The 26,298-nt window shown below is 46.2% G+C and overlaps 1 protein-coding gene across 1 annotated transcript in view; it reads left to right on the forward strand.

The window, feature by feature from the left end:
* Positions 1-26,298, forward strand: part of Dmgdh (dimethylglycine dehydrogenase) — a 76,835-nt gene that overhangs the window by 4,124 nt on the left and 46,413 nt on the right. The window contains exons 2-6 of the mRNA XM_042261632.2: positions 279-447; positions 9,476-9,574; positions 11,086-11,250; positions 14,726-14,930; positions 24,514-24,762. Of these exons, the coding sequence (XP_042117566.2) occupies positions 279-447; positions 9,476-9,574; positions 11,086-11,250; positions 14,726-14,930; positions 24,514-24,762 (887 nt within the window). The remainder of the gene's footprint in view (positions 1-278; positions 448-9,475; positions 9,575-11,085; positions 11,251-14,725; positions 14,931-24,513; positions 24,763-26,298) is intronic.

The following is a 26,298-nucleotide window of genomic DNA, read 5'->3' on the forward strand; positions in this document are numbered from 1 at the left end:
AAGGCGTGAGCCACCACCGCCCGGCCAGAATGTGTTTTTTAAATGGTAAAAATGATGTCTAGATCGAGAAAGAAGCAGCCACTGCCCCCGGTGCTCATTTCCTGAGCCATGTTCAGTGTGGGTTGCCTAGCCAGGGTTCAGATGCCCCAGGTTTCTAAGTGCAAAATGTGCAGCCTGTAAGTGTGGAGTTCTAGAGACAGGCAAGCAAGGGAATCGGATGCAAACTGGACCTGCTATCTGCAAGTGAGTCACCACTGTTAAAAAATGCTGTCTTCCAGACAGGAAATCCCGCCCTCCCCGCAAGAATGGAAGGACACGGCAGAGACGGTGATCATTGGAGGCGGCTGCGTGGGCGTGAGTCTGGCTTATCATCTGGCCAAGGCCGGCATGAAAGATGTGGTCCTGCTGGAGAAATCGGAGCTCACAGCTGGCTCTACCTGGCACGCAGTAAGGAAACACCCCAAAGTGTACACCAGTTCCTCCCAGTCACAGCTCCTACAGAGAGCTCTTCAGAGTGTGGGACCCCCTCACCTCCCCAGAAAGTGTGTTGTCACCTGACTGGTGCGCTTCCTGGCAGTGGGAAATGGTTATTTGGATACCCTTTATGTTGAACATGTGGATTCTGGATTCTGATCCTGGCTTTGACGTTTTCTGCCCTGGTAACTTCCACAAAGTTCCTCCAGTTTCCATTTTCTGATGCATTCCATTTTCTGAGTTGGTTTTGTTTCGTATTTTTGTGACAGTCTCATCCTGTAGTCAGCATATGTCATTGTTCTAGTGAAGCAGGCTGCCTGGGCTGCACTGGCGAATGGCCTAGGTATAGGCCCTGGATTGGCATGGGATTGGCCCTCCCTCCTGAGTCAGTGAGGGATCGGAAAGGAAGATTCTATGATATGATTGTCTATGTGCTATCTATCTGTCTGTCTATCTATCTATCTATCTATCTATCTATCTATCTATCTATCTATCCATCCATCCATCTTTCTTTCTCCTTCCTTCCTTCCTTCCTTCCTTCCTTCCTCCCTCCCTCCCTCCCTCCCTCCCTCCCTCCCTCTCTCTCTCTCTCTCTCTCTCTCTCTCTCTCTCTCTCTCTCTGTCTCTCTTTCTTTCCATCTTTCTTTCTTTCTTTCCACCTTTCTTTCTTTCTTTCTTTCTTTCTTTCTTTCTTTCTTTCTTTCTTTCTTTCTTTCTTTCTTTCTTTCTTTCTTCCTTCCTTCCTTCCTTCCTTCCTTCCTTCCTTCCTTCCTTCCTTTCTTTCTTTCCATCCATATTTGGAGGAAGATCTTGGTCTCATTTGCCATCTTTTTCCGTAATCAGCTTTCCTGTGATGAGGAGAGGAAAGAGGAATGCTCTCCTAAGGCCTCTTCATGCTCAGCACACACCCGAAGCTCGGGCCAGGTGTCTGGATAAGAATGGTTGCCAAAGCTGAATGCTGGTGAACAGTGCTACCCAGATTCAAGCTCAGTTGGCTACAGTCTCTAATCCCACTGGTCAGCCAGTGCTCCCAGAAAAACAGCATCAAGTCTAGCTCCTCTCCCTCCAACCCCTCATCCTCAGTGCGTGTGTAGGGGGATGGGCATCCCATCACTTTCCTTTAGCAATCTTCCCAGCACAGGCGTCTCCTTCCGCTGGTTCCCGGTGCCGTCCTCACGTCTGCAGACGCTCTTGCACTCCAGGCTTGTCTCACATCCCTAAACTGGATTTTCTGTGTAGACCTCACGTTGTCCTTCTAAATGCAAGTCTACCGCCTCTAATTTTTCCCTCAGGGTGAGCCTTAGGGTCACTACTGCTGTGATGAAACACCATGACCAAAAGCAATTTGGGGAGGGGAGAGTTTATTTCACTCCCAGTTTCATTTAACAAATCAAATGCATCATCATCAAATGCAGTTGGGCAGGAACTCAAGCAGAGCAGGAACCTGGAGGCAGGAGCTGATGCGGATGTCATGGAGGGGTGCTGCTTACTGGCTTGCTTCTCATGGCTTGCTCAGCCTGCTTTCATATAGAACCCAGGGCCAAGGATGGCACCATCCACAATGGGCTGGGCCCTCTCCTGTCAATCACCAATTAAGAAACTGCCCTACAGCTTGCCTACAGCCCTGTCTTGTGGAGACATTTTCTTGATCAATGTTCCCTCCTCTATAGCCTGTATCAAGTTGACAGAAAATTAGCCAGCATGGTATACATTTTGTCATCACTCAAGACAGAAGGCATAGATGTAATGGTCTTATTAAATAAGAAACACAGAGTCAAATGCAGAGTTAAAAGCCCAAGAGGTCAGAGCAGTAGCTAAGAGCTGAGACTAAATCTGCCTTTTTACCACCCGCTGCTGCTGCCATCCTTCCCCTGAGAAAGAGACCTACTTCCTGTGTGTCTGTCTTTTTATTGACTTTCTGTTCTGCCTTCTCATTGGTTGTAAACCCAACCACATGACCTCCTCATCACTGTCTGTCTATACAGACCTCCAGGTCTCTATGGTTGGTACTGAGATTAAAGGTGTGTGTCTCCAAACTGGCTATATCCTTGAACACACAGACTCTGCCTGCCATGTGATTGGATTAAGGGCGTGTGCTACCACTGCCAGACTTCTGCTATGGCTTTCTATTAGCTCTGACCCCCCCCAGGCAACTTTATTTATTAACATACAAATAAAATCACATTTCAGCACAAATGAAATATCACCATAAGAAGGATTATGTTAGGGCACCACAGTCGGTCCCAGAAGTGAGGAAACAAGAGTCCTTTCCTCCTGGAGCTGGTCTCAGGCACAGAGACTACTCAGAGAGGGACCTGAGCCCTAAAGAAAAGAGAAGCTAGGAGTCCACAATGCAGAAGGAGCAGCTAGGCAGACAGCTGCAGAAGGGACACCAAACAGGGTAGGAAACGGGTACAGGGGGACTTAGAGGTTAACCAGGCAAGAGTCTTTAGACAGAGGCAATTGAGGCAAATGGTACTTAAACCGCCTCACACTTCCTGACTGCTAAGTGGCAACAGGCAGAGACACACCGAGTGGAATGGTTATTTATTCCCTGACAGGGATTTGGTATGGCTTGCATTTCAGAGCAGATTACAGGATTCCCTGAGATTTCACTAGCTGTCCCACTAAATACAAGGTCCACACTTTGGCCTGAACTCTTTAAGACAAGCAGGCAAAGATTTGAAGATGATAGTCCCTTATGTGAACTATCACATTATCTGTGTGAAATATTTTTTTTTCCCTAAGAGAGAGCAAAATAGTGGGTGAAGTACCCCCTGTCCTCACCCCCTGTAGACAAGACAGTGAGCAGAGCCAAACGGGGAACCGTTGTGTACTTGGTGTGGAGTCAGTCAGCAGCAGCTGGGTCATTTGTGCCCCTTGGAATAAGGGACAGGGCAGGACCTGTCCTAGGAACAAGTCCATGAGCCTTCTCTGTAAGGAATGGCATCAGGAAGTTCCACATGCCAAGGATTTTCAGCCCAGACATATCTGGGAACAGATTGGGAGTGTGCAGAGTTGGAGCACCCGCTAAACGGACAGATTGAGAATGAAGGCAGCATCCCTGGAGTTCCACATGTCTTCTGTGATGTGTCTGCAAGGAACAGGAAGTGAGGGCCGGAGGTCGGCACAACCTGAGACCGAATGTTCAAAGTAAAGTTAAGTGCAGATCCTGAGGTCTTGCTCACTTTCGTCAGTACACAAGAAATGCCATCAGAGGTGGGTTTGGAGAGTAGGCTCCTCCACTCTCCCAAGAATGATATCACAGCACCATCTTTAAGAGGTCCCAGGATGGAAGACCTAAGATGGAATACAATCTAGAACTTTCCACTTATTTACATACATAGGAAAGAAATTAAACTTTACTAACACAAGTAGCATCTGATGTGATTGACATATTGCTTTTTTCTTTTTTCTTTCTTTTCTTTTCTTTCTTTCTTCCTTTCTTTCTTTCTTTCTTTCTTTCTTTCTTTCTTTCTTTCTTTCTTTCTTTCTTTCTTTCCTTCTTCTCCTCCTCCTCCTCCTCCTCCTCCTCCTCCTCCTCCTCCTCCTCCTTCTTCTTTTTGGTTTTTCGAGACAGGGTTTTTCTGTGTAGTTTTGGTGCCTGTCCTGGATTTCACTCTGTAGACCAAGCTGACCTCGAACTCACAAAGATCAGCCTGACTCTGCCTCCCGAGTGCTGGGACTAAAGACGTGTGCCACCGCCACCCAGTGTGACATATTGCTTAAGATCCCAAGATTCTCTGGGGGCAGGTTGGCTCTGCAGGATGGGCTCATCTGGGCTCTTTCTTTGATTGCTATGTGAGGCCATCACTGTGACTAGCTTTACTGAGACTTGTATAAGCAGTATAGTTTGTGAGGAGAGGCAGAGGAGTTGTTTGAGGTCCAGAGTGTCACACTGTGGAAAGATTTGTTACCTGGCAATGATGAAAAGGGTAGTGAATTTTATACACGTATTTCTTTTACAAATAGGCAAATGTTCCAAATGTGTTGATCTTTAGGAATTCAGGGGATATGGGTGGTTTCTACAAAGCAGTTATATAGGTTTTAAAAGCTATGTCTGGGGGTGTGCATTAATGGTAGAGTGCCTGCCTAGGAGTAAGTGCAAAGCTCCAGTCTTGATCCCTAGCACTAGAAAAAAAAAGAAGTGAACAAGCATGATGCTTTAAAGAGGGTGGTAGCTAGCTTGCAAAGCAGCCCTGTTGGGAAGGGAGTATGCTAAAAGAGTTAGTTAGAAATGTGAATATTGCCGGGCAGTGGTGGCGCACGCCTTTAATCCCAGCACTCAGGAGGCAGAGCCAGGCAGATCTCTGTGAGTTCAAGGCCAGCCTGGTCCACAGAGCGAGATCCAGGACAGGCACCAAAAGTACACAGAGAAACCCTGTCTCGAAAAATCACAGGAAAAAAAATGTGAATATTATGGTTAGATTTTTCTAAACTAAATGATATCTCCTGGCCAGGGGTGGGGGTGTCTCTCCTTTGTGAGAGATACAATTTTTAACCTGTTAAAAATTTTTTCGGATAAGGAATTCCAGTAGGATTAGTTCCCATGTATTTAAAATACAAAGAGCATGATACTTTCCAGGTTGTAGCAAGAATGGAGAGACAAGAACATGATAGTCAGCGGTCACCAGAAACCTTGGTATAGGTCACTGCAGTAACAGGTGCTTGAAATAGAGAAGGAGATTTAAAACACAGAAAACACTGCTTCTGCTTGGGTCCATGCAGGACTGAGAGGCATCTGCTGCTGTCTTAGCCTCTGAAATCAGTCTCAAGCACAGGAGGCCTAGGAAAAATGCTAACCCTATGTGTCAAGTTGACAGACTCGACACCTAGAAGACAAACATCTGGGCACAAGTTGCTAGATTGTGTTAATCGAGGTGGGAACACCCACCTGACTGTGGGGCACATCATGCCACGGGCCAGGGGCCCCAGCTGAATGGAAAGGAGAAGGAACACTCAGACCCAGCATTCACCCCTCGAGAACTGCTTCCTGAGGGCAGAGGCAGCTGCTGCCTTCACCCCGCTTCTGCGCCTTCCACACCAGGATGGACTGTAATCCTCAAACTGGAAGGCAAAATAAACCTTTTCTTCCTCTAATGGCTTCCCGTTTGGTATTTGCTCCCAACAACAAGAAACTAATGCACAGGAAGATTGAAAAGTCTAATGCCAGCCTGGGCTACCCAGGCAGACTGCTTAAAACAAAAAGGAATTAAAACAAGCAAACAAATAAACCATTCTGGATGTAAAGCAAGCCTAGAATCAGGCTGTATTTCCAAAGGTTAATCCAGTGTGTACAGAGCTCAATAATGAAGTACGTTAATCACAACACTCTATCAAAAATGTGATTCATGAGTTTAATATCCAAAACCTTTCTGGCACAATAAGTTAGATGAAATTTATTTAAAATGCTCCACTCACCCCAAGCTCATTTAGTGTGCTTTATGATCTCTATTAATACAGTAACCTATGTTTACATGTTATATGTAAATAAAGGCATAAGAATATTTTTAGTGGTTATGTGCAAACGTTCTGAGCATAGTGTATGAATAAAGATTTGGGCCACTGGGAATATGGTTTAGGCCAATGGCTGAGTTTCTGAGGCAGCAGAGGTCCCGGAAAGACAGGAAAACACCACGAGTTAGCCTCGGACACACTCCCACTATCTAGTACCTTTTCATGATTCTCTTACTTAGTAATTGTCATTGCACTCTAGGGAAGAGCGTTCCTTTCTTGTTATTTTAAATTTATGTCAACAAGAATTTGCAAATTCTAAACTTACTCAAAGGTTGTGTGTGTGTGTGTGTGTGTGTGTGTGTGTGTGTGTGTGTGTGTGTGTGTGTGTGTGTTTGAGACAGGATCAGTCTCATGTAGCCCAGGCTGGCCTTGAACTCACTGTGTAGCCAAGGCTGACCTTGCACTCCTGATCCTCCTGCTTCTACTTCCCTAGTACTGAGATTACAGCCTGTGCCACACCCTGCTTCAAAGGGCTATGCTTCCAAAGGAAGGATTCTGTCTCTGCCTTTCCTTTACCTTCTCTACCAACTGCTATTGTTTTTTTGTTTTTTTTTTCTTCAAGTCATTGGAGTCCAAGGATCTCTTGCTATGAAGACTTCTCTGGCCTTACCCGTGTCTGGGAGTCCTAACTGATGAGCCATCTCTTCAGTCCCTTTACTTCTTATGTTTCCTGCCCTGTGGCTTGACATTTAACCATGTGCCTGGAGGCTAAGACCAGTATTTTTCTCCTTTTTCAAACTTTTCATTTACTATATCCATGTTGAAGTCACAGAAGAGAAAAACATTGTGTACTCCACATGTCCAAATGTCACAAAGCAGGTGTTTAAATAACAGTAGACAGTATGCAAGAATATTCAAATGATCTGAACACAGTAGAAGCATGGTAGGGATAGCTCTAGATTTTCAACACAAATGAAAAAACAAAAGCCAACATAAGAAACTGCTAACTAGTTATTACGGCTAAGAAAAACCCACTCGCTTACTCCTGACTGTCCCAGCAAATAGAGAGATGCATGGACTGTTTCTAGATGGATATTCTCTTTCAGTAAGAGATTTAACTTTTTCTTGATTAAGCATTTCCAAAAGAATTTGTTCCCTAAACAAAGTACACGGGGCTAAATGTCTTTAATGAATCCATGTGGTTCTTTCAAATGAAAATTTATTAGCCCCTGGTTTCTGGGGTAGGGGAACAGAGGATACAGTATAGATGGATGTAGATAATGGAACTTTCTGGTGGTCTGGTGTGGTGGTTTGAATAGGAATGGCCCCCTATTCAAGCTCACATATTTGAATGCTTGGTCATTAAGGAGTGGTGCTACTGGACAGGGATTAGAAGGTGTGGCCTTGTTGGAGGAAGTGTGTCACTAGGGTGAGCTTTGGGTTTCAAAAGCTCAAGTCAGTCCCAGTCTCTGTCTCTGTCTCTGTCTCTGTCTCTGTCTCTGTCTCTCTCTCTCTCTCTCTCTCTCTCTCTGTCTCTCTGCTGTGGCTTACAGGATCTCCAGGGTCAGAACTTTAACCAGTACTCACGAGCATTCATTTTCTCAATTGATGGGTAGAAGATGCATTGAAGACAGAATTATGTCAGTGGCAGATACCTGAAGGCTGGAGATGCTCCTTGATTGAATGAGGAAAGTCCATACACACACTAAATTAAAGCATGATCTTAATTAGTCTTATCAATAAAAACCAGGAGTCAAATAATGGGGTGATAGCCTGAAAGATCAGAGAAGCAGAACAGCAGCCACTAGAGACTTCTTATCTCTACGAGTCCTCAGATGAAAAAGAGGGCCAAGATCCTGTCTCCACCTGCCTTATATTCCTGTTTTCACCTCCCGATTGTGATGGGATTAAAAGCATGAACCTCCCAAGTGCTGAGATCAAAGGCATGAGCCTTCCAAGTGCTGGGATTAAAGGCATGTACCCACCCCACCCCCACCCCCGGCCTCTATGGTTAACCAGTGGCTAGCTCTACCCTCTGCTCTCCAGGCAAGCTTTATTTGTCAGAACACAAACAAAATATCACACAACACTGAATATCAAACATGTGAAAGGAAAAGAGTGTTTGGCCATGTTTCCGAGACCCTGGCAGGAATCCTTCTGTAGTGAAACATTTTCCTACTCTTACCAGAGCCATGTTACAAGATGGCTTAGGAACTGGGATGGAATTCTTGTCAGAAGCATCACTTGTGTGGATGTTAGATGCTTCGACAAGTTTAGATAGAAGCATTGAGCGTCTGGTTTCTAAACGGTGGTTGACCAACTTTAATGGGAATAGTTTTAGTTTCAGAGAACCAAATTCCCATAGGAGAAAGTTATAAATATTCCTAAGTGGATTTGAGTTTGAACAGATGTGTTCTGATGAGCTCCCCAAGATACATTAGCTGAAAAATGAGACCCCAGATACTTAATTAAGAAAACTCTTGCTTCGTGTAATTGCCTAGAATTCTTGGTCTGGATGCTACATTGCATCTCTCAGAGTTGATGGAAGGGGCTACAACATTTCTAATATTAATCAATCTTTTCCAAAGAATAATTAATCAGTACTTATTCAACAAGAGTGTGTATAGGGGCTGCCTATTTAGAGTTATTTGGAATACTGTATAATATAATGTATATATAATAAGTGTCTAGGAAACAAATAGATTTCTTTTTTATATAGACCTGGGCTCTCATAACAAGGCATTATTGTATATATGCAAATATCCAAAATTTAAAAATTCAAAATCTATATTTTTGCTTTTAATTACATTTAATTAATTAATTACTGGTTTTAGTTTTTCCAGACAGGATTTCTCTGTGTAGCCCTGGCTTTCCTAGAACTCTCTCCATAGACCAGGCTGACCTTGAACTCAGAGATCTACCTGCCTGTGCCTCCCAAGCACTGGGATGAAAGGTGTGTGCCACCGCGGCCCAGGAATTAATTAATTTATGTGTGTGTGTGTGTGTGTGTGTGTGTGTGTGTGTGTGTGTGTGTGCATGTACTTGTTCACTCACATGTGCCATGAATATTCGAGGACCATGTGCAGGAGTTGGTCCTCCCTTATTACCCAGTGGTCTCTGGGGATCCTGCAGATGGAGCTCCTCAGGTTTGCTAGCAGGTACCTTTACCCACTGAACCATCTTGTTGGGCTCCAAACTCAAAGTCAAAACACTTCTGGTCCCATGCATTTCAGATAAAAAAAAAAAAAACAATCAACAACAGCATATGTTCTAAACCTTCCACCTATCTTTTCCCTAGTGGTTTTTAGGCTCTTTGTGGACACGTCTGTGGGCTGGCTCTCAGTCCACTTGAGTGGTTGAAGTTGCTTCACATACCCTGTGATGAGCCATCTGCTCTGGGGTCTCCAACCAATGTGTTCTTTCTTGCATCCCTGCTATACGCCTTCATGTCTCAGCAGCATTACATCGCTGCTTAGCAGAGAAATTATCAACATTGTGCAAATGCCGACTTATGCCAGCCTTTTCTTCCCTCTCTCTGTTTAAGGCGGGTTTAACAACTTACTTTCACCCCGGGATAAACTTGAAGAAGATACACTATGACAGCATCAAACTTTACGAGAAGCTGGAAGAAGAAACCGGACAGGTAAACGCACTTAGTTTGAAGTGGTCTGTGCGGTCGGCCACTTAGATACAGATGTACAGTGCTTGCTATGGTAGAGAGGAAGGTCCAGGGACGAGCCAGGCTCGACATTCACATCACTTCATTTTCTTCAAGCGTATTACCCATGTAATTAACTAGTCTTCATTTGTTTGAAAAGGAAGAGATAATAAATAGCAACTTTTCAAACTTTGTTTAGCCGGTTCCCATGTCTAGAAAATACAGAGTCAGAGCCCTTCGGCAAGGGGATGGCAGGGTTTGACTGAGCTGGCTGTCACGTGACTTTAGAAACAGCGCACTAAGCCCCCTCCCCGTCTTTATTTTCATCCCTTCTCATATTACAAACATATCACAAACTAAAAAGTTTCCATGGGCTCAGATCAAAGGCTTCTTAATGTTTTCATGCATTTATTCTTGCTGACGGCCACTAAAAGCTCCCAGAGTCTTCAGGATCAAGACCAGAGGCTTCCCAGGGTCTGGGACTCCCAGCCCCTGACTTTCTAACATCCTCTCTTGTCTCTGTTTCCTTTGCTCCTGTGCTTTAATTGTTCTCAAGTGCATAAACTTCTGGAATGTTCTAGGTGCTCTCACACCTCTGTTTTCTAAATTTGTGTTGCTTTCTTTTTTCCTGTTCTGACTAGAACCACCTTCCCCTCACCCTACATGGACAACCAACCCCAAATGCTTCTAAGACACAGCATGTGTGCTCATTGTTCTAACCCATGGAGTGTCTGCACACTCTTCTCACACACAGTGTGAGTGCACACTCTTTTTACACACAGTGTGTGTGCACACTGTTCTAACACACAGTGTGTGTACACTGTTCTAACACAGCATGTGTGCACACTGTTCTAACACACAGCTTGTGTGCACACTTCTTACACACAGCATGTGTGCATACTCTTCTTACACACAGCGTGTGTGCACGCTCTTCTAACACACGGTCCCACTGCCATTGTTACTTTATTGCTGATCTTCCCTGCAGAGTGTGAGCAACTTGAAGACCAGGACTGCCCTCTTGTTCCGTGACCCAGGGCTTCACGGAGACTTTTCAAAGGGAAAGACTAAGAAATGCCAAAGGAGCATGAACTTACAATCGCTCTCACTGTAGCAGCACGTCGGTTCTCTCAAGTCCCTCCTTACACCCTCTGGCTTTCCCCTGCTCGTGGACTGCTCCTTCACTCTGCATTTGAACCCTCCGTCCATGCATCTGGACGCTCGTAGCTGCCCTGCCTTCACCTGTGGATGGAGAGTTCCATCGATCAGGGGCTCTGCCTCTCTTGTTCACCCAGCACCTCAGGCTTACAGTACTGCCTGGTGTAAATCACTGCTGAATTAATATCTTTTCATAAGCTACAAATATCCTATGTTATTAATACGTTTGCTGCATAGTGAATTTCTCTTTTACTCACTTGAGTATTCGTTGTGTTAAAAAACTGTGTTGGAGTGCCAGAGGATAGTTTATTGACATGCTTTTGTTGGAATTATTGTCACAGGTGGTGGGATTCCATCAGCCAGGTAGTATCAGACTTGCTACGACGCCTGTAAGGGTAGATGAATTTAAATATCAAATGACGCGGACCAACTGGCATGCCACAGAACAGTATATTATTGAGCCTGAAAAAATCCAAGAGCTGTTCCCTTTGCTCAACATGAACAAGGTATTTTATTTGTTTGTTTGGTTGGTTTTGGCTTTTTTGAGACAGGTTTTCTCTATGTAACAACTCTGGTTGTTCTGGGACTCTCTTTGTGGATCAGGCTGGCCTCGAACTCATAGAGATCTCCCTGCCTCTGCCTCCTAAGTACTGGGATTAAAGGTGTGCGCCACCACTGCCCTGCTTGAACAAGATGTTTATTTGAAGGGCAATTTCTATATTATTTTATTTTATTTAGTTATTTAAAATAAACTAAAATTATTTTTGAAATGTATTTTAATGAGTTCAGTGAATTTATGAGTTTAATAAGTTAAAAGTAAAAATAATCCATGCATACATTTAGAAAGGCAACAGGAGGTGATTGATCCTGGAATGCGGGCAAATCACAAGGTGAGCTGTTACTAAGAAATATATGCAGGGGTGATGAAAACCCTTTTAGTTCCTGCCTGTGATGACTAAAGAAACATTTCAAAGCCTTCCTAGGACCGGATCCCTCAGACTGAAGTCCTTCCACATACCAGCTGTCTGTGGGGGGACTTCAAAGAGAATGACATCCTGCTATGAGGAGTCTAGAAAGGGGTTACTGAATTTTTAAAACCCAGGAAGCCTGTACCCTCCCCATACACTTCCCGGCTCCTGGCTACTCTTCCCCTTCAGACTGCGCCAGGCACAATGATCAACTCTGAATTTCCTTAAGAGAATCCACTTGACAAGAAATGTAATGCGTTTCCCTCCTGGGTGACCATCCTTTTAGCATAATGATAGCAGCATTCGCATCTACTAGAGTAGTATTTACGCAACAGAGACCATGGTAAGCCCCTCCCATGAAAAATCTGGCTATTATGGCCCAGAAAGCAGAGTCTTAAATAGTTCACACAGTGGGATGAGTTTGTTCAGTTCAGAATTGCTGGAGGAAAGATTTGAACCCGGGCCCTCTGACTTGTGCTGTGCAGACGTCCTGGGTATGGGTAGCCAGCGGGTTGTTTAGGGAAGCAGACAGCTGTCTGTTATCCTGATAGTGACTGTGTCGTAGTTCCTGTCTCTGAGTGTTTGTGTAACTGCTGTGGGTGCCAGGGTGCTGTGCTCTTGTGAGTCTTTACAGGCCATGGGAACTCCTTGTCAATGGGGTTATGTGAGAGCAGGGTCTTCATTGAAATCCACCTCCACTACATTACTAAGAATCCATTTATGTCTCTTTATATGTCAACCCTGCAACACTTCCCTAGAAGGTCTCATCATTACAAGTTTTTCTCAAAGATATTAGGCAATGGAAACACATGGACCAGGGACAGAGTGCCAAACCAAACAGACATGTGATCACTACAAGGACATGGTCGTTACGAAACACCAGTGTGACATTTGCAAGTCGTCAGGAGTGTGAATTCCATTAAAACCCCAAGTCTTTTACACTGGACCCATAAGTACAAAGACTAAATTATAGTAAAAAAAAAAAAAAAACTCAGACAAAGATGAGCCTTGGCCAGGTGTTATTAATACCAATCCTTCACAAAGTCTTCTAAAATTAGAATTGAGTACCTATAAAGCTAGTATGTCTCTGACATAAAAACAAGACAAAAAAATCAGAAGAAAAGACAGACTATAGTCCTTTATGAATATAGATGTGAAAGTCTTTAACAACAACACAGTAAATTGTACCAAGGATGCTATAATATGGTCAAATGGAGTGTGTCCCAGGAATGCAAGACTGGTTTAAAAACTAAATGTCAGTCAGTGTGATGTAGTAACATCACATTAACAAAGGGCAATGAGCACAATATAGTTTAAACAGATGCAGGAAAAAAATATTTGTCAAGACTCCGTTTTCATAGCTGTTGGCAAATTCTTGTCCTGTAGATGAGATCTCATTATAACATGTCTCTGCCAATTCATTGCCCCTTGCCCATCCTTCATTAGTTCTCTCACAAGACCTAAGCTGAAGCCTTAACACAGAGCAGATGTGCAAGAAGTCATTGTTGATTTTTGAACTAATTTGCGTTTTCGTCAAGCATATATGTGTGCACATGGATACGGGGGAGATGGAAATCTAGTGCTTTCATTTGCTAGGCTCCCGCTCCAGTGCTGAACTACCCTCCCAGACCATTGTTTGCTTTTTATTTTGAGACAAGGTCTCCCCAAACTGCCCCAGCTGGCATTCAACTCACTCTATGCCAGGCGAGTATTGAACTTGGAATTCTTGCCTTAGCCTTCCTACTAGCTAGGATTACAGACCAGCACCACCAGACCCAGTTGATATCAGATATGCATTAACCCGCAAATTTATTTACAGTATTGAATAATTAAATATGTTATAACTGGTATGTCAGCTAGAATTAGATGAGGCTTTAAACATGAGAAACTGAAAAAAATGATGCTTAAGCAAGTCTATTTCCCTTTCATTTAAGCATTTGTCCTGGCCACTTTTATGTCAACCTGACGCAAACTAAAGTTATCTGAGAGGAGGGACCCTCAATGAGGAAAATGACTCCATAAGAGGAGGCTGTAGGCAAGCTTGTAAGACATTTTCTTAATTAGTGATTGATGGGGAGGTGCCCAGCCCATGGTGAGTGGTGCCATCCCTGGGCTGGTGGTCCTGGATTCTATCAGAAAGCAGGTTGAGCAACCATGAGGATCAAGCCAGTAAGCAGCACCCACCCCCTCCATGGCCTCTGCATCAGCTCCTGCTTTGCTTGAGTTCCTGTCCTGACTTTTTTTGATGGTGATCTGTTATTTAGAAGCCTAAGCTGAATAAACCCATTCCTCCTCAAGTTGATTTTGGTCGTGGTGTTTCATCACAGCAATAGGAACCCTAACTAAGAATGTATTGAGTAGTTACAAAGTTATCAAGATCTCAAGGATCAAGTCACCTTCTGGATCACTGCCTTGTCATTCCTGGGGCGTGAGTCTTGTGTTATTATTCCACAATGGCAGTTAGAGCCCAGCCATCACATCTGAATTCCAGATCCCAGGGCAGAGAAAGGAACAAAGACGGACATACACTAGTTATCTTTCTGGAGTGGCTCACGGAAGCTGCCATGTAACTCTTCCCTTTGCATTTCCATTGACTAGAACTTCATGTTAGCTTCAGCCACTGCTGGAGCGAATAGCTGCCGGGAGATCAGAAACTATACTCTTTGTTCTTAGTGGCATGTGCCCCACTATTGGAGACCAGGCAAGGCGTTATCAAGTGGCTTGTCATTGTGACCAGTCACTCAACTCTCATTGTGAATCTTGCTCAAGTCTAAGTAGGACTTAGAAAACAGGCGTGCCAACTGCTTTCAAGATGTTTTCCCTCCATGCTGGAATCAAAACCCAGGGGCCTGTGCATGTCAGGCCAGCCCTCTACCCTACAACTACGCACACCTCTAGCCACTGATGCACTTTTAAAGTCTAGTCTTACTAAATATCTGTTTAGCAGGGTATATTTGCATTGAGGAATAAATATACACTTCTTTGAATACTGACTTTCTTATGCTTGGTTTAGATTTTAGCTGGACTGTATAATCCAGGAGATGGTCACATTGATCCTTATTCAATGACAATGGCCCTGGCTGCTGGGGCTAGGAAATACGGGGCCCTTCTAAAGTATCCCGCACCAGTGACATCTCTGAAGCCCAGGCCAGATGGGACATGGGATGTGGAAACTCCACAAGGGTCTGTGAGAGCAAATAGAATTGTGAATGCTGCCGGTAAGCCACCAGCCCTCTCTCTGCCACTCTGCCTCAGTTTACCCTCCATCCTCACTGATGTAGTCCCTTCTAGTCTAGATTGTGTTTCACCAACTTAGGCTTCTTCTCCTTTCAGATTTTACCTTTATCCTTTACTGGTTATGCTCACGATCGAATTCCAGGGACTAAGGATGGAGCTCAATCTGTAGAGTGCTGCCTAGCATGCATGAAGCCATTGGATCAGAAGTTCAAGGTCTTTCTTGACTACATAGGGAGTTTGAGTCTAGCCTGGGATACTTGAGACCCTGCCTCAAAACAAATAACCAAGCAAGCAAGCAAACCTAAATTCCACTGTTCCAGTTTCTTACCAAGTAACTTGTTCTTAGTTTACCTTTTGAGGCAGATTTGATCATTTCTACTCTCTCATTCTCTCCCTTATCCAAAGATTACTTTGACTAGTCAAAAACTTTTAATCCCTTACCTTTCAAAACATTATAAAACTTGTCTAAAAAGTAGAAGCAATTGAGTCCGGCCTTAAACTTCCCTTGATTCTCTGTTACTCCTCTGTCCCATGGTCCTTGGGAACCTCTAGTCCAAGTTAGTTTAGAAGGTGGTGGAGTGCACCTTTAATCCCAGCACTTGGGAGGCAGAGCCAGCCTGGTCGACAAAGCAAGTTCCAGGACAGTTACCAAAACTACACAGAGAAACCCTGTCTCGAAAAAACCAAAAAGAAAGAAAGAAAGAGAGAGAGAGAGAGAGAGAGAGAGAGAGAGAGAGAGAGAAAGAAAGAAAGAAAGAAAGAAAGAAAGAAAGAAAGAAAGAAAGAAAGAAAACCCCAAAAAACCAAAAACAACAACAACCAAAAAAGACTAGACTTCAAAAGCTTTCATCCTACCAACACCACCAAATAACAAAGGTTCTTTGTAAGTTTGTAACATTTTATGGTCTCTTGAATTTACTCCTAAAACACTGGCTACTTTCATAGTGATGACAAGTACTGAGACCTCCATATCTAGTTCCTGTGGCAGACATTACTAATCAACACCTGCACTTATTTTAGGCAAGCTTACACAGAGTCCCACTGTGTTTTGCTTCAACACAATGCCTCAGGAACTCATGAAGCCATAATGTATATTTTGAGAAATAGCTCTCAGTTTAACACCTTTACCCATTGCTTTTCTAAAATGGATAAAATTACTTATGTAATAAGGGTACCACGGCAACATTTCTTTTTAACTGCATAATATGACATCTAAGGCATTTCTGAAGAGCTAAGTGAGAATTGCTCCAAAGAGATCTGACCTCAGCCCAGGAACTGGTCATCAGGTGGCATTTTCTATGCAGCAGTGAAATTCTAAGGGCTTGGGAAAGCAGTGCAGATAGCTCTGGGAAAACAGCTGTTTGCGCTGCATGCTAAGACATGTTCTAGGGTTCTGATTCTAATGATGGTCCTGCATGGGTGGCTGTCCTTCCCTTCATGCTTGGCTCCTCACAGCTGCCCACCTACCTTTACTCTTTCTCTGTGGTACTCTAGGAAGCTCCTTGCTGAAAGCCGTGTGAGCTGTCCTGTCTCAGTTCTCAACTCCATCCCATTCACACCAAATCTTCAACTATCTATAATCTATCCTTCCCATTTTCTCTTCCTTTTCTTACACTGGGCAGAAGTCATTGATTACATATTAGTAGGCCCTGGGAAGTAAGGTGTGTGTGTGTGTGTGTGTGTGTGTGTGTGTGTGTGTGTGTGTGTGTGTGTGTATTTCTATCTGTGTTTTCAAGAAGCTTTTTCTGAAGGCTGGAGGCATTCTATAAGGTAAGCTTTGGCCTTGGTAATTGGCAGAGATCCAGATATGCCCCTCTTGTAGCACGGATGCTGTTTTAATAAGATCAATTTTCCTGAATAAAAGCAAGCATCGTGTTAATGGTTTTGGAGTGTGGCAGCTGGAACATTTCCCAGAGTTACTCAGTGAGACTAAGATGCCACACACCTTCGGGGCAAAGTCCCGAGGGTAGCTCTGGAATCCAATTAAAGGAACCAGGATGCACAGTCACACTGTGAGAAACGTGAAGGCTGCTGAGTCTTTGAATGCCCATAAGGAGTGAGTGAGAACAAAGATTCGGGAGTTTGCTGATGTGTTTCCAGTTTTGTCCACAGCACTGAGGCACTCTGGTCCAGAGACACAAGCTTTGCCAAGCCTGGGCTTGAGGCAAGTTAGCAATTTATAAAAAATAATAATATCTTCTCAAAAAGTTATTGTGAACAGTAAAATGTAAAATACCCAGGGCAGGGTATATGTGGAAAACAGTAAAAACATTAGTTATAACGATAATAATTAAGACTGTAATGCCTATGTCCTTGAGAGTTTTTGTCTTTGTCTGGGGAACTTTAGCATCATGTTATCATGGCTTCTTGGTGCTAATCATTAGATTATTCCTTTCTTTTGCCCAAAATCATCTAGCAAACATTCACTAGGAAATGACTTCCCAAGGAACGTGCTTGTCAAGTAAGTAGGTTATCTGGGAATCACCTTGGAATGTTTCCCAGGCTTCAGCAAGATTTTAATTTAGGCAGTCTAGCTGGGGGCTTGCAAGGTGTATTTATTGTATGTGTTTTGTTGTGAAATGCTGGGGATTGGGCCCAGGGCCTTGCACAAGCTGGGCCGGTTATCTTAGTGAGAGTCTCTCTTGCTGTGAAAAAACACCATGACCAAAAGCAAATTGGGGAGCAAAGGGTTTATTTCATTTTTACTCCCCCTCATAGCCCATCACCACGGGAAGTTGGGGCGGGAACCCAGAGGCAGGAACTGAAGCAGAAGCCACCGAAGAGCATAGCTTACTTACAAGGCTTGCTCAGTTTGTTTTCTTATACACCCCAGGCAGGACCGCTAGCCCAGGGACAGCGCCACCCACATGGATGGGCCCTCCCACATCGGCCACTAATTTAAAATGCTTCACAGGCCTGTTTCCAGCCAATCTTAAGGAGACGTCTTCCCAGTTGTGGTTCCCTTTTCCACAGGACTCTGGCTTGGGTCAAGTTGACATAAAACTAGCCAGGATGCTGGTGTCCCAGCTCTGAGCTACATCCCTGGTCTAGACGCTGCGTTTTAAACTGTACTGTCTGTACCAGATGATTCTTTCAAGACCTTTTCTTTGGCTGTGGTAGGGGTGGGGTTGGGGGCTGTTGCTGAGGACTGAACCCAGGGCCTCATTCACGCTAAGTGTCGCGCCACTGAGCTACAGCTGCACATTCATTCGTCCATTTTTAATCCCTCCTCTGCTCTTCCCTTCTCTTCCTTTCCTCCCACTCCCTTCGCCTCTTTTCTTGTTGTCTTTTTCGTGTGACCCTAGTTGTGAGCACGCAGGCCTGAGGAGGGACTCTCAGTGTTCTACATCTGAGCGGGCAGCAGAATAACTGCCCTTTTCTACCCACAGCTTTATTTGTTTGTTTTTTGTTTTTGTTTTTCGAGACAGGGTTTCTCTTGTGTAGCTTTGCGCCTTTCCTGGAACTCACTTGATAGCCCAGGCTGGCCTCGAACTCACAGAGATCTGCCTGCCTCTGCCTCCCGAGTGCTGGGATTAAAGGCGTGTGCCACTACGCCCGGCTTTTTGTTTGTTTGTTTGTTTGTTTGTTTTTGTTTTTCGTACCCACAGCTTGATAGATGAGCTGGATTCTACTTTATTCCACACCGTGTTTGGGCACAGGGACACAGGACACAGGACACAAGACACAGGGACACAGGACACAGGGACACAGGACACATGAACACAGGGACACAGGGACACATGACACAGGACACATGAACACAGGGACACAGAGACACAGGACACAGGGACACAGGACACAGGACAGGGACACAGGACACAGGACATAGGGACACAGGACACAGGACACAGGACACAGGACAGGGACACAGAGACACAGGGACACATGACACAGGGACACAGGACACAGGGACACAGGACACAGGACACAGGACACAGGACACAGGACAGGGACACAGGGACACAGGACAGGGACACAGGACACAGGGACACAGGACACAGGGACACAGGGACACAGGGACACAGGGATACAGGACACAGGACACAGGACACAGGGACACAGGACACAGGGACACAGAGACACAGGGACATAGGGACACAGGACACAGGACACAGGGACACAGGGACACAGGACACAGGGATACAGGACACAGGGACACAGGACACAGGGACACAGGACACAGGACAGGGACACAGGACACAGGGACACAGGACACAGGGACACAGGACACAGGACACAGGGACACAGGACACAGGGACACAGGACACAGGGACACAGGACACAGGGACACAGGACACAGGACACAGGACACAGGGACACAGGACACAGAGACACAGGGACACAGGGACACAGGACACAGGACACAGGGACACAGGACACAGGACACAGGGACACAGGACACAGGACACAGGGACACAGGACACAGGATACAGAGACACAGGACACAGGACACAGGGACACAGGACACAGGACACAGGACACAGGGACACAGGGACACAGGGACACAGGACACATGACACAGGACACAGGACACAGGGACACAGGACACAGGGACACAGGACACAGGGACACAGGACACAGGACACAGGACACAGGACACAGGACACAGGGACACAGGACACAGGACACAGGACACAGGACACAGGGACACAGGACACAGGGACACAGGACACAGGGACACAGGACACAGGACACAGGACACAGGGACACAGGACACAGGGACACAGGACACAGGGACACAGGACACAGGGACACAGGACACAGGACACAGGACACAGGGACACAGGACACAGGGACACAGGACACAGGGACACAGGACACATGACACAGGACACAGGACACAGGGACACAGGACACAGGGACACAGGACACAGGGACACAGGACACAGGACACAGGACACAGGACACAGGGACACAGGACACAGGGACACAGGGACACAGGACACAGGACACAGGACACAGGACACAGGGACACAGGACACAGGGACACAGGACACAGGGACACAGGGACACAGGGACACAGGACACAGAGACACAGGACACAGGACACAGGGACACAGGACACAGGGACACAGGACACAGGGACACAGAGACACAGGGACACAGGGACACAGGACACAGGACACAGGACACAGGGACACAGGACACAGGGACACAGGGACACGGGACACAGGGACACAGGACACAGGACACAGGACACAGGGACACAGGACACAGGGACACAGGACACAGGGACACAGGACACAGGGACACAGGACACAGGGACACAGGACACAGGACACAGGGACACAGGACACATGAACACAGGGACACAGGACACAGGGACACAGGGATACAGGACACAGGGACACAGGACACAGGGACACAGGACACAGGATACAGGGATACAGGACACAGGGACACAGGACACAGGGACACAGGACACAGGGATACAGGACACAGGATACAGGGATACAGGACACAGGGACACAGGACACAGGACAGGGACACAGGACACAGGGACACAGGACACAGGGACACAGGACACAGGACACAGGACACAGGACACAGGGACACAGGACACAGGGACACAGGACACAGGGACACAGGGACACAGGACACAGGACACAGGACACAGGGACACAGGGACACAGGACACAGAGACACAGGACACAGGACACAGGACACAGGGACACAGGGACACAGGACACAGGGACACAGGGACACAGGACACAGGACACAGGACACAGGACACAGGACACAGGGACACAGGGACACAGGACACAGGGACACAGGGACACAGGACACAGGACACAGGACACAGGACACAGGGACACAGGACACAGGGACACAGGGACACAGGACACAGGGACACAGGGACACAGGGACACAGGACACAGAGACACAGGACACAGGACACAGGGATACAGGACACAGGGACACAGGACACAGGACACAGGACACAGGACACATGAACACAGGGACACAGGGACACAGGACACAGGGACACAGGACAGGGACACAGAGACACAGGGACATAGGGACACAGGACACAGGACACAGGACACAGGGACACAGGACACAGGGACACAGGGACACGGGACACAGGGACACAGGACACAGGACACAGGACACAGGGACACAGGACACAGGGACACAGGACACAGGGACACAGGACACAGGGACACAGGACACAGGGACACAGGACACAGGACACAGGGACACAGGACACATGAACACAGGGACACAGGACACAGGGACACAGGGATACAGGACACAGGGACACAGGACACAGGGACACAGGACACAGGACACAGGGACACAGGACACAGGGACACAGGGATACAGGACACAGGGATACATGACACAGGACACAGGGACACAGGACACATGAACACAGGGACACAGGACACAGGGACACAGGGATACAGGACACAGGGACACAGGGACACAGGACACAGGGATACAGGACACATGAACACAGGGACACAGGACACAGGACACAGGGATACAGGACACAGGGACACAGGACACAGGGACACAGGACACAGGACACAGGACACAGGGATACAGGACACAGGGACACAGGACACAGGGACACAGGACACAGGACACAGGGATACAGGACACAGGGACACAGGACACAGGGACACAGGACACAGGACACAGGGATACAGGACACAGGATACAGGGATACAGGACACAGGGACACAGGACACAGGGATACAGGACACAGGATACAGGGATACAGGACACAGGGACACAGGACACATGAACACAGGGACACAGGACACAGGACACAGGACACAGGACACAGGGACACGGCATGGAGACATGGCCTAGCACACGCAGAGGCCACTCACTGTGACGTGAAGCTTTCTTGTCCACAGTAAGGAAAGTGCCTCTTGACCTTGTGTCTGGCTGACTCATTAAACCTGAGAAAACTTTGTAAGTTTTATTAAGAATTTCCCTAGAATGACAAATCAGGAATGACCCTCACATGGAGCCTTGTGTTTATCCAAAAGGAGTTGCTGCGTTCTGCCTGTCACCGTATCAGACGAGACCTTTGTCACCGTGCACGGGGCACCTTGAAGAAGTAAATTCGGTCCCAAATCAGCCTCCCTCCATTCTAATCTCGTTTATTTCCATCACTGTACCTTTGCTAAATTAGTATGCATGCATGTGCATTCATGCACACACATGTGCGTGTGTGCATGCGTGTGGCTGTGTGTGTGCATGTGTGTGTGTGTGTGTGTGTGTGTGTGTGTGTGTGTGTGTGTGTGTGTGTGTGTGTGTATGTGTGTGTGTCTGGGCATCACACATAGGGCCTCATACATGCTGGGTAAAGGCTCTACCACCCAGGTACATGACCAGCTCTGCACCCTTTAAACAGAGGCCGTTTTCTGTGCTCCCCTTTATGGGCCCTTCAGTGACTTCCTTTTAGCATGATTTTTTTCGATGCTTGACTCTCTGCTATGACCTTGGTTGCCAGGCACTCTGGCAGGAGTTGAAGTATAATCCTGGTTGGACTCAGATTAATTCAATACAGAAAAGGAGGTGTCTCATACACCAACACCAAAGGGTAAATGGTGAGGAGCTTGTGGGATTTAAAGCAATACAGTAAGATGAGCTGTGGGCAAAGATGGGTAGTTTATTTTAATGATAAAATGCATTAATAAGCAAGGCATCGAACTCAGAAATTTGTAATTATGTTTGAATAGGACAGAATTTATTTTCTTCAATTTATGTTTTTAATGGGAACAACTAGATTGGGGACATGCATTACTTTGAATTACTTGGCTAAATGTTTGACTTTAGATTTAAAAACTATCCTAGTGTATATAACGACAATATATAGCTTTACCATATTTTCCTACAAAGCCCCGACATTGGTAATTCATACCTTTCTACAGGAAACAGTAAATTAAGTCTGTAAATTATTGAAGACCAGCACATGCCTCTGATGCCCACAAGTTGGATTCCAAGTTTACAAAGGGCAGCCTGTGGTGGGTGATTACTCAAGCGTGAACAACCTGACAGGCCAAAACCGAGCAACAGAGCGTATAGATGGCATTTGCTCAAATGGAGACAAAGGCTGGATGCTCTGGGGACCTGCTCTGGGTTCCCGGGCTGACTCATGGCTACTTCCATCCCTAGCCTTGAGCTATGAATGATGAAGACCTCAGAACCCTTTGCCAGATTCTTTTAAAAAGCGGAAACAGAAACTGTTGGAATTTTAGACTACAACTTAAAAAGCAGCAGTTTTTGAGAGGGTTTGCCAGTCCTTTGATAATTACTCAAAACTACTATGAAACAAGCCGGTCAACAGAAGTCCCTCCCTACAAATAATTAATTGATGGGTGAAGCAACACCACTCCTTTGTCCAAAAAAAAAAAAAAATCACATTGATCATTTTAGATGCTGAAATCTCTTTTTATTGGTAAAGGTGTGGTGTTTATTTAAAATAATGTCTTGCTAACTGGGTGCTGTGCCTCAAGTCTGGAGTCCTGGACTAGGGAGATGGAGGCCAGAAATTCAGAAGTTCAGTACCAGCCTGGACTACATTAAGTGTTTGAGGCCAGCTCTGGCTACATGTCACCCCATGTTTTAAAAAAGACACACACACACACTCACAGAGAGAGAGACACAGACAGACAGACAGACAGACAGACAGACAGACATTAAAGTCTTGCAGCAGCAAAAGCATTTAGATTTGATGGTCATAGTCTCTAGGGTCTTTCAGACATACACATCCAGGTCTAGCCTTGGGAAATGATGTGCAGGGGAAAACATCTTCTTTAGGAACTGATGTGCCCACTCTCCATCCTGCTGTTTCCCTACCTGCTATGCTAGGGATGAACCCAGAGCCTCATACATACCTGAAAGTCTCACCACTGAGCTTCCCTACCAGTTTCTCTTGCTTTTTGACTACAGTACTTTCCAAGAAGGAACTTCACGAGCTCACTGTTACTCTTGAAGTAGCAGCACGTAATGTGTTTGTTCTCACTCCCAAAGTACATAGACTCTAAATTTTAAGTCAACAGAAGATTCTTGACTCAACAATTTGAGGTGAGCAGGTTTGGAGGGTGTAGGAGCTGACTTGGAGAGCTGCCTCAGGTGGTGATGTTCTGAACTGTGCTGATCACATCCACACAAGGACTCGCCCTTTGCCTAACTGTTTCTGTCTACAGGCAGGGCTTGAACCACCTTTCTTGTATTATATATATTTGGGTTACTTTTTTTCCCTTTCATTTTTTTTCTGATCACCTTAGCTTGTGAATAATAAGTTTTTCCAGGAAGGAGCACCTTTGATTGGCAGATCATCATCAGAACTCTGGACAATGCCGACTATTGTCTCGACTTCCCTCCGTTCAATTTCTCAATGCTCGAAGATACTTAGGAGGTTGGGGATATGGCTCAGTGGTAGAGCTCCACCTGGCAAGCATGTACCAGGCCTTTGGTTTGGTCTCCAGCACTGGAACCGCATAAACAATGAAGATGTTTCTAAATACTAATTGCTATATCGATGCCATAGGTATATGTATACACGTGGTGATGCATTTATAAACGATTTTCTCACTTAAGGATTTTGGGCTCGTGAAGTAGGCAAAATGATTGGACTAGAGCATCCTCTCATCCCTGTACAACATCAATACGTGGTCACGTCAACAATACCGGAAGTGAAAGCTTTGAAACGAGAGCTCCCGGTGCTCCGTGACCTGGAAGGGTCCTACTACCTCCGACAGGAAAGGGACGGCCTTTTGTTTGGCCCGTACGAAAGTCAGGAGAAGATGAAACTCCAGGCCTCCTGGGTCACTCACGGAGTCCCTCCAGGTGGGTTCGGCGATTGAAAGGGCCAAAGATGGGTCAACTCCCCACGGCTGGGAGCCAGGTAGAGAGCAAGACAGAACCCCAGTGCTGGCCTTCAGGTGTCTGGGGTGGCGGGAGCGAGGGGCTGGAGGTGACTCTGTCTTCATACCCCTGTGGAGGGTAAGCAGAGCCGAGGAAAGGGGAGAGAGAGGTGCAGCTGGGTGAGGAGAGACGCTGACGCCTGTGCCGGGGCCGCTGGGAAAGGCTCCAGGTACATTTTCTTCTGCTCATGCCAACCTTCTGCCGGCCCCTTCCCCTCGATCCGCTTGCTTGGTCTAGTTTCAAGATCTGAATACAGATGCACGTGCTCTGACAGTTGTCCACACAGCAAGTACCCAAGACCGGACATCCAGCCTACCAAGAATGCAGGCTAGAGTCCTCAGCAGAGCTGGAACTATGGGCGGAGCCCTCCTGCACCTCCCAAGCAGGGAAGGCTCGGAGCTCTAGGCGGCAACAGGGGGCGCCGTCTGCTCTGGTGCCATAGCGGAGAAGGGCCAAGGTTTTGTTTTGTTTTGTTTTTCATTTTTTTCCCCCATGAAACATTTCCACGGAGCCAAATCAAGAACTGGGTTATCTAGGCAGACGGCCCTAGTTTGAATCTTGTGTGTATGTATGTGTCCATGTATGCGAGTACACGTATGCACAGATGTGTCTACAAGGGCAATACATGTGAAGCCCTGAGAACCTCCTGGGGAACATTATCCTACCAGACAGTGTCTACATTTTATTTTACTTTTGGGGATGAGATGCTCACTGGCCAGGAACCCATCATAAGCTAGGATGGATGGCCAGTGAGCCCCAGAATCCATTTTACCTCCACCTCCCTAGTGTTGGGATTAAAAGTGCATGCAGGCACACCCAGCTTTCATTTGTTTGTTTGTTTGTTTGTTTGTTTAAAACATGGGCTCTGGGGTTGAACTTAGATCCTTCTGCTTGCAAGGCCAGTTCTTTTCAAGACAGAGCCGTCTCCCAAACCTTCTAGTCTGTAAAAGGAGCTAACATACGGTTTGGGCACTGAAATATTTCAGGGAATGTGAAGAAACATAAAAGTGTATTTTTCTGGAGTTGTGTGTTGATACATCGTTTGGGGCAGAGAACATATCTCTCCATCCCATGTAACGGGAAAGGATGTCTGACCCACCTCACCTCCTGCAGAGGCTGGTCCTGCAGCCGGAGGACTTCGGTTTTGCTGAGTGGGCCCTGCACATCTGGGTCTGAGCAGAATCGCTCCTGACTTCAGAACGAGGGCTGAGCTGCTAGGGGAGGCTGATGTGAAGAGGAGCTCTGTCTCCACCCTGCCCAGGCTGTAGCTTTTCTTCCCAATAAATGCAGAACAAATATTTAATTCATCCTAGCTGGAAGGAGATTCGGACTGTGCTTTGCTCCTGGCGTGGGTGTCCATGTGTTCTAGTGTAACAGAGCCAGCTTGGAGGCTCCATGACACTGCCCTGTCCTTCAGTCCTCAAGAAGGGATAAGAGAACCCGGGTGGGGTGGAAGCT

This window comes from Peromyscus maniculatus, chromosome 15, assembly GCF_049852395.1.
Source record: "Peromyscus maniculatus bairdii isolate BWxNUB_F1_BW_parent chromosome 15, HU_Pman_BW_mat_3.1, whole genome shotgun sequence".
NCBI lineage: Eukaryota > Metazoa > Chordata > Mammalia > Rodentia > Cricetidae > Peromyscus > Peromyscus maniculatus.